We start from the raw sequence: 9,390 nt of genomic DNA on the forward strand, positions 1-9,390 counted from the left end.
GTATGGAAAAGGGTCTTGCTTTGGTGACCCCAGCACTGTTTAAAGCCAGAGTTGGTGATGATTTCCAGGTTTAGTAGAAGGCTCAGGATTTTACTCTTCAATTAAACAGCTTCGAGGACAAGCCTTAGAGAGAATGAGCACATTTAAAGTCTCTTTGGGAGAGCTACTGGCTAAAGAAGTGCACCATGCTCTCTGGCTATGGACTTCTGTTTGGCTCTGTAATATGGGGAATCTATTGCAGGAAAACCTGCCCCACTGTTTCTGAAGCATGAAGGCAAACGAAGTTTAATCCTGGTTGCCTTTAAAGAGGGGTAAAGGTCTCAGAGGCCAACATGTAGTACAGTATACAATTAATAGGCTTCTCAAAAAAAGGTAGCTGCCTATAAAGGAGGATGGGGGAGAGAGGAGGAACCTATAACAAGCATGTGACCAGGAAAAGAAGCCGTATCTGCTCTTCAGTACACTAGGAATCAGCACCCACTTACACAAGTATTCAGGGGAAGAGCTACAGAAAGGATTGCTAGAGAGACAGGAGGAGAAGAGAGGGGGTTCTTACCCTGGCTGTGAGAGCAGAATCAGTTCCCTATGGGGGTTTTTGCTCCTATTACCTTGGTTTGGTTTATATCCACAGAGGTTCTCTCCTGCCAAATCGATCTTCCTGCCTGTGGCCGCATTTTTGTTCACTCTTCTGCTGTTTGCTGCTGGGATAAGCCTAGAGGAATAAAGAAACCCAGCAGAGAATAGCTCCAAAGGGGTACTCTGCTATAGAACAGCAGCAAAGGAGGAGGGGATGAATGAGAATGGAGCAGGCAAGCCTGTATCCCCTGAGGCAGGCCAGGGGCAAATACTAACAAATGGGCGGGTGTCCTGAAAGCCATGAGGGAATCCTGAAATTCAGGATTGACAAGTGAAGGCAGGGCTGGCACCAGCTTAACAAGCAAGTGCTTGGGGCGGCCAAGGGAGAGGGGCGGCACCTGCGGCAATTCAGGGGCGGCAGGTCTCTCACTCCCTCTAGGAGCGAAGGATCTGCCATTGAACTGCCGCCACCGATAGCGGCTTTTTTTTTTCCCCCCCAATTGCCGCCGCCGATTGCGGCTTATTTTGCTGCTTGGGGTGGCAGAAATGCTGGAGCCAGCCCTGAGTGAAGGGTTGGTACAGCCACGTGGGTTCCTAGTCTCTGCAGTGCTCTCCAGTCCTCCCCTCTCCACAGCGGGAGGATGGCGGCTGATGCGGCAGCCCCCACAACCTGTGCTCCCATTGGTGAAATGGCGGGGACTTTAGAGAGCCAGAGAACTAGCTGATGGCATTTATTTTCTTTTTCTAAAGTAGAAAGACTAAGAGCTAGTTATAGCCTCAATCAGTGATTCCCCTTGGTCCTGTGGTGGAAATGCTTTGGCCCTGGCTCTATCTTGGTTAGAAAAACCACTCTTGTCACTTTCATAGCATACTTAAGAACCGTTTAAATGTAAATCTTAAAAGGATCAGAGCTTTAAAAATCCACAGGGGCAGATGTATGTGATAGAATGTAGTTCTAAGCACACTGTTACAAACAGAGCTCTCCATGGCTGGCCAGCTATGATCCCCCCCCCCTCCCCCCCCCCATCTGGCTTCTGGTAGCTGAGATGGAGGCAGGAAGCTGGCTGGTCAGACTTCAGCCAGTTTTATTGCTAAATTGGTACATAATCTTCTCTTCCTTTATCCTGTAAGGCTCCATGTTGACCAAGGTCACTATGCCCTCAATCCACCTCTAGGTTTTTTAATAAAAGCTGAATCATTAGGTCCCATATCACCCAATACTTGGATCAAAAATGTGCAGTCCTCATTCACTTCTCCCACGCATGCTTTTGTTGCTGAGGACCCAGATGGTAGGTCTGTAATGTCCTCTTCTGCAGAAAACTGATGTATGAATTTTTACTGGCAATCCTACTAAATGCTTGCTGCATTTTCCTATTGTGACAGAATATATCCTTGTGTTCACACCCTACATACTGTTAAATGACTTTTGTACAAGGTATGTCTTATAGGTATCATTTGAAAACTCAGTTTGCTGGTCAGTTTTTTGTCCTGATAAAATGTGTAGCGACACTGTATGGAAATTTTTAGGATTTCCCTGTATGTTAACACATGTTCTCAACCCCACAGCCCTGCCCAAATTGAGGTTAGCAAACAGGACTGCACTAAACAAAGGAATGTGTTCTCTGCTTAATTTGCATTTAAACAATCATCAAGCAGGGAGGGAAACAAAAAGCTCAGAGGTGAGGAAAAAGCAGCAGGGAACATCCTTCCACATAAACGGTCTCCTAGTGCCCAGTTGGAAATCTTTTAAAGAGGGAGATTGAAATAATAAAGGTGGGGCAATTCCCCAAGGCATCGTGCTTTCTCCCTCTCTTCCTCCCCATCACATTCAGTGCAACTGAAACAACAAAGAAAACTGTCATTTCCCTCTGGGTTAGTCAGTAAGGCCTGGTCTACACTAGGCGTTTATGTCGAAGTTAGCGCCGTTACATCGAATTAACCCTGCACCCGTCCACGCTGCGATGCTATTTAGTTCGACATAGAGGTCTCTTTAATTCGACTTCTGTACTCCTCCCCGACGAGGGGAGTAGCGCTAAATTCGACATGGCCATGTCGAATTAGGCTAGGTGTGGATGGAAATCGACGCTAATAGCTCCGGGAGCTATCCCACAGTGCACCACTCTGTTGACGCTCTGGACAGCAGTACGAGCTCGGATGCTCTGACCAGCCACACAGGAAAAGCCCCGGGAAAATTTGAATTTGAATTCCTTTTCCTGTCTGGCCAGTTTGAATCTCATTTCCTGTCTGGACATCGTGGCGAGCTCAGCAGCACTGGCAACGATGCAGAGCTCTCCAGCAGTGATGGCCGTGCAGTCTGTGAATAGAAAGAGGGCCCCAGCATGGACTGATCGTGAAGTCTTGGATCTCATCGCTGTGTGGGGCGATGAGTCCGTGCTTTCTGAGCTGCGCTCCAAGAAACGGAATGCAAAGATCTATGAGAAGATCTCTAAAGACATGTCAGAGAGAGGATACAGCCGGGATGCAACGCAGTGCCGCGTGAAAATCAAGGAGCTGAGACAAGGCTACCAGAAGACCAAAGAGGCAAACGGACGCTCCGGATCCCATCCCCAGACATCCCATTTCTACGAGGCACTGCATTCCATCCTCGGTGCGGCCGCCACCACTACCCCACCACTGACCGTGGACTCTGAGGATGGGATAGTGTCCACGGCCGGTTCCTCGGACATGTTAGGGGACGGGGAAGATGAGGAAGGAGATGAGGAGGACGAGGCAATCGGCAGCGCTCACAACGCTGATTTCCCCGACAGCCAGGATCTCTTCATCACCCTTACAGAGATCCCCTACCAACCGTCCCCAGCCGTTACCCCGGACACAGAATCTGGGGAAGGATCAGCCAGTAAGTGTTGTAAACATCTAAACATTTATTTTTAACAGAACAGGAATATTAACAATTAAAAGAATGGGTTGTTCATGATTACTTTTGCCCTAGGCGCTTAACGGTTCAGTCATGGGCAGTGCAAGTTTTGAAAAAAAATCTAGCAATGTCCGGTTTTGCGTGATTGTCCTGCCCAAGCCGCTCTACTGTTTAGTCCCTGCTACTGCAGCTACAGTAAAATGCGGTCTATATGTCCGGGGATAGAGCAGAAATCCTCCTGGGACATCTCGATGAAGCTCTCCTGGAGGTAATTGGAAAGCCGTTGCATGAGGTTCCTGGGGAGAGCAGCCTTATTGGGTCCTCCGTAGTACGACACGTTGCTGCGCCACGAGACAATCAAGTACTCGGGAATCATTGCTCTGCACAGCAGGGCGGCATACGGCCCTGGTCTTTGGAGGCTTTCCCGGAGCATTCTCTCTTTCTCGCTGTCAGAGATCCTCATCAGGGTGATGTCGCTCATGGTTACCTGCTTTGAATTAGGTAGGGGAATGTTAGTGTTGGGACTGCTTACCCGTTCCTTTACAGAACTGTAACCGCTGGTTTGCAGTCACGCGGTGGAGGCGGGAGAGGGGCAGCCGAAAGGGATCGTTCCCGGGGACAGCCGCCAGGGGGTGGGACAGGGGCAGAGTTCCCGCTTGCCGGATTGCTGGCAGCAGGGACTGACATTGCTTTCAATGTGAAATGAGGCCAGTGGTAATATAAAAGTTTTAAACTGCCACAAGTCTACGGCTTACCATGTCTGCCTGCAACAGAAATTCCGTTGAGCTGCCCCGCTTCTCAAATGTGCTGTGCAAGACCCCAGGCACTGAATGCGAAGGCCGAGAATTCGACCTTGTGCTGAGTGTGCATGTGATAGGTGCTGTGCATGGTCTTGTTCACAGAGAAAGACTATGTTCTTTGTTCACAACTACATTTATCTTTCTGAGGAATTCACTCCCTTTTTCCCATTCCAACAGCCCCATCTGCGACTGTCTCACAACCTAGCCTGGCATCACACTCCCAGAGGCTAGCACAGATTAGGCGTAGGAAGAAGAGGACACGGGAGGACATGTTCTCGGAGCTTATGGCCTGTTCCCGAGCCCAGGCAGCACAGCAGACCCAGTGGTGGGAGAACTTGTCCCAAATGCACCAAACAAACATGGATCGGGAGGAGAGGTGGCGGCAGGAAGACCAGCAGGCGACTCAAACGCTGCTTGGACTACTGAGGGAGCAAACAGACACGCTCCGGCGCCTTGTGGATGTTCTGCAGGAACGGAGGCAGGAGGACAGAGCCCCGCTGCAGTCTATCTCTAACCGCCCTCCCCCGCCACCAAGTCCCATACCCACCTCACCCAAAGTGCAAAGAAGGAGAGGCGGCAGAGTCCGTGCTAACTCTCACTCCACCCCTGCAGAGAGCTCTAGTAGCAGAAGGCTCTCATTCCCCAAAATTTGACAAGTTCTTTCCTTCCCGCCTGACACAAGCCCCTGTCCAAGTTTCACCTCCCAGTTCCATGTGTAGTTGATAATAAAAAATACGTTTCTGTTAACTACTGTTTCCATCATGTTCTTTTGGAGGAGGAGGGGAAAGGGGGTTGGTAATTGGACAGGACAGTCACCTTTGGCAGGGTACATAGGCGGGGGCAGGTACAGCAGCAGGGCACATACACAGTGCAGTGATGCAGTGACTAGTTACCCTGGTTAGTCTGGGAGGCGGTTTTCATGTTATGTGGTGGGGGGTGGGTTGCTCTGTGACTTTGTGGCGGGGGAGGGCAGTTACAGATCTTAAGCAGCGGTCCTTATGCAGGATCACAGAGCCACGCAGCAGGGGATCTGTAACCGTCCTCCCCCTGCCATAAAGTCACATAGCCCTCCCATACACACAGTCCCGATCAGGAGGGGTGACAGGCTCCGTTGAAACAACCATCCCACCACAGCGGAGCCTGTCAATCCTTGAGTTTAGAAGCTTCATTTGCGTCACTACACTACACCCGCTCCGCACCACAGTCTGCGTCCCAGTTTTAAAAAATTCCCGCGAAAACAGTATTAAAGAAAATGGTGTGCATTAACAAAGTAGAACTATTTTTATTTCGAAATGTGTGTTGGAAGGGGGGTGAAGGGGGTATGTAACTGGATAGGATAGTCAACATTAACTGGGTAAAGAAACGGGGGCAGGTTCAGCTTCTCTGTACACAAACTTTAAAGTCACAGGTTATCCTGCTCACTCAGGAACTTAGCTTTCAAAGCCTCCCGGATGCACAGCGCGTCCCGCTGGTCTCTTCTAATCGCCCGGCTGTCTGGCTGTGCGTAATCAGAAGCCAGGCTATTTTCCTCAACCTCCCACCCCGCCATAAAGGTCTCCCCCTTGCTCTCACAGAGATTGTGGAGCACACAGCAAGCTGCTATAACAATGGGGATACTGGTTTCGCTGAGATCACAGCGAGTCAGTAAGCTTCTCCATCTCCCCTTGAGACGGCCAAAAGCACACTCCACCACCATTCTGCACTTGCTCAGCCGGTAGTTGAAGAGTTCTTTTTCAGTGTCCAGGGCGCCAGTATAGGGCTTCATGAGCCAGGGCATTAGCGGGTAGGCTGGGTCCCCGAGGATGACTATAGGCATCTCCACATCCCCAACAGTTATTTTGTGGTCCGGGAAGTAAATACCTTGCTGCAGCCGTCTAAACAGACCAGAGTTCCTGAAAACACGAGCGTCATGAACCTTGCCCGGCCATCCCACGTAGATGTTGGTAAAACGTCCCCTGTGGTCCACCAGTGCTTGCAGCACCATGGAAAAGTAGCCCTTTCTGTTAATGTACTGGCTGGCCTGGTGGTCCGGTGCCAGGATAGGGATGTGAGTTCCATCTATGGCCCCACCGCAGTTTGGGAATCCCATTGCTGCGAAGCCATCTATGATCACCTCCACGTTTCCCAGGGTCACTACCTTTGGCAGCAGTACATCAACGATTGCCTTGGCTACTTGCATCAGAACAACCCCCACGGTAGATTTGCCCACCTCAAACTGGTTCGCGACTGACCGGTAGCTGTCTGGCGTTGCAAGCTTCCAGAGGGCTATGGCCACTCACTTCTGGACAGTCAGGGCAGCTCGCAACCGGGTGTCATTGCGCTTCAGGGCAGGGGACAGCAACTCGCAAAGTTCCAGGAAAGTTCCCTTCCGCATGCAAAAGTTTCGCAGCCACTGGGATTCATCCCAGACCTGCAGCACTATGCGGTCCCACCACTCAGTGCTTGTTTCCCGTGCCCAGAATCGCCGTTCCACGGCATCAACATGACCCATTGCCACCGTGATGTCCTCGGCGCTGGGTCCCGTGCTTTCTGAGAGGTCTGTGCTACTCTCAGACTTCAGGCCCTCATTGCGGTGCCGTAGCCTCCTCGCCTGACTTTTCTGCATCTGCCTCAGGGAAAGGTGTATGATGAGCTGCGAGGCGTTGAGAGCGGCCACAACTGCAGCGATGGTCGCAGCGTGCTCCATGCTCGCAGTGCTGTGGTGTCCGCGCTGTCAATGACTGGAAAAGTGCGTGAACTGATTTCCCGCCGGCGCTTTCAGGGAGGGAGGGCGGGAGTGATGGACGGATGACGACAGTTACCCAAAAGCACCCTGGACACATTTTTTTACCCAGAAGGCTTTTGCGGCTACACCCAGAATTCTAATGGGCAGCGGGGACTGCGGGAACTGTGGTATAGCTGCCCACAGTGCACCGCTTCCAATGTCGACGCTTTCCCCGTTAGTGTGGACTCACAAAGTCGAATTACTGTCCTTAGTGTGGACACACACGTTTGACTTTGCAATATCGATTCCAAAAATTCGATGTAAGTAAAATCGAACTACTCTCGTAGTGTAGACATGGCCTAAGACTGCTGAAGGTATGCGGTGAGAAACTTTGCTTGAATCAAATGTAGTTTAAGTATTTAGTAAATGTCTCATCTCTATTTTTTTCCTTGTAACCATTTTTGACTTATGCATCATTACTCATACTCAAAATATATCTTTGTAGTTAATAAACTTGTTTTGTTGTTTTTACCTAATTCAGTGTGTTCAAGTTGAAATGTCTGGGTAACTCCATCTGGGGGTGACAGTTGTGTGCATATTATTCCTTAAAAGGATAATGGACTCAAGAGACTTGTACTGTACAGCACACACATTTCTGGAGGGAAATCTAAATCTTGGGCAGGTGGTGGGGGGGAGTGTTGGGGTCACGCTGCAATATAACCCAGGCTGGTGAGAGCCAGAGTATATGGGTGGCTAGGAGAACATAAGAATGGCCATACTGGGTCAGACCAAAGGTCCATCCAGCCCGATATCCTGTCTGCCAACAGTGGCCAATGCCAGGTGCCCCAGAAGGAGTGAACCTAACAGCTAATGATCAAGTGATCTCTCTCCTGCCATCCATAGGAGGCTTCTATCCCTGTCTTGCATGCTGGATGGCTGTTTGTGACCAGCCCGAGTAGGGAGCTACTTCAGCAAGGCCCTCTAAGGCACACAAGGCTTCAGGGTAGGGATCAGACACACTTCTCATTAATCTGGATTGTGCCATAGCAGAGTAGACCTATGCATCCTCCAGTTGAATAAAACTGATAGAGGAAGACTTCGGTCTGCCAGAGAGACAGCTTTGGGCCATGACTCCTGGACTCACTGCCAGATAAAATAAGGACCGCTCTTGGTTTTAGCTGACCTCCAGTAACCCCTTGAGCGCTTCCACTTAGTATATTTAAACCCCAATCTCAACAATAACTAGAGCTTTGTCCCTGCCAACAGGGCTGGAAAGGGCATTTCGTTTGTTTCATGGAAGGCATTCTGATCCCACATTACAGTTAATGTTATAAAAAAGGCAGGTTTATAGACATAATGGCCTTGTCTAGACTAGTAATGTGAGGTGCATTTTGCAAATGTATTAGCTAACATGTTATTAAAGACCACTTAGCACCTAGTGCAAACGCAGACAGTGTTAGCTAGTCGTGAATGAACTAGAGCAAATCTACATGATCTTTCTTTCCCCTTCGTCTCCCCAATGTTCTGGAGTGCAAGGATGCAAAAATCCAGACAAGGTCATGGAGAGGAAAAGTGGTTGGCACATCCCATCTGGAAGAACTTGGACCATGTAGATTAAAGAGGCATGACCAAGGAAGCAAACACTTATTCTGACCAGCATAGTTCCTCTCCTGGGTGGGCTAAAGTCTGTCATGTCTGTTAATGATTACTGCTTAGTTCTAGTGCCCCATCCACCTCCAGTAGGGGAGAATGCAGCAAACTTTGCCAGAGCTGTAACCAGTGGGACAATAATCCAAAGGACAACTCATCCCACTAAACATACAGATGTCCCACTGAGCTTGCAGAATTAATTCTTTCTCCGTACTGCTCCCCCTTGAAGAGAAGTTTATATAGTTATCCCATTGGGTTTGCAGGTAAAAGAAACTGCCATTGTTTTTAGTGTCTCCTGTTCTATGTATCTCTTGGTGGGAAGATAGACTCCTTTACCAAGCATGTGGGGATCCTTGGAGGTCAAGGAGCCCAATAGTCCAGATAATTATAATTTCTTCCCATCTAAGCAAACTTTTGTTATGAAATTTCACTCAACTTCTTAAGTTTCCTCTACCATCTGTTGTTTTAAAACAAACCAATTAGCAATCCTGGTCTGGGATGTGAGAATAGATTTGGCTGCTTCCCCTAAAGTGAGGTTGAGCATCTATTAATATTGGACCAACCCCCTCCTTATTTCAATCAGTACAATTATCCTGTTGTAAAGAAAAATCCATTAGTGCCACTTTTATATAAGCCATCTGCATGCAGAATGAGTGAAAGTTTTCTGTGACCAAATACCTACCTCTAGGTAAGGGCAAAGGGGCTGTATCTCTCTTTGAGATGCATTAGCATCTAAACCATGAGCATTTTTACTCCTAGGCAAAATACTTCTATTTACCTTTTTA

At 49.0% G+C, this 9,390-nt stretch overlaps 1 protein-coding gene across 1 annotated transcript; it reads left to right on the forward strand.

The window, feature by feature from the left end:
* The first annotated feature begins 2,460 nt into the window (after nucleotides 1–2,460).
* LOC135979891 (uncharacterized) lies at nucleotides 2,461–5,103 on the forward strand. The gene is made up of 2 exons (XM_065580027.1): nucleotides 2,461–3,433; nucleotides 4,429–5,103. Exons 1-2 carry the CDS (start codon nucleotides 2,857–2,859, stop codon nucleotides 4,902–4,904), a joined length of 1,053 nt encoding a protein of 350 aa, XP_065436099.1. The 5' UTR covers nucleotides 2,461–2,856; the 3' UTR covers nucleotides 4,905–5,103.
* The last annotated feature ends 4,287 nt before the right edge of the window (nucleotides 5,104–9,390 follow it).

The sequence above is a fragment of the Chrysemys picta genome, unplaced genomic scaffold, assembly GCF_011386835.1.
Source record: "Chrysemys picta bellii isolate R12L10 unplaced genomic scaffold, ASM1138683v2 scaf1351, whole genome shotgun sequence".
Classification (NCBI taxonomy): domain Eukaryota; kingdom Metazoa; phylum Chordata; order Testudines; family Emydidae; genus Chrysemys; species Chrysemys picta.

Coding starts and splice junctions, on each gene's coding strand:
- LOC135979891 (XM_065580027.1), top strand. CDS start 2,857: ATGCAGAGCTCTCCAGCAGTGATGGCCGTGCAGTCTGTGAATAGAAAG. Junction 3,434..4,428: donor ATCTGGGGAAGGATCAGCCA/GTAAGTGTTGTA, acceptor CCATTCCAACAG/CCCCATCTGCGACTGTCTCA.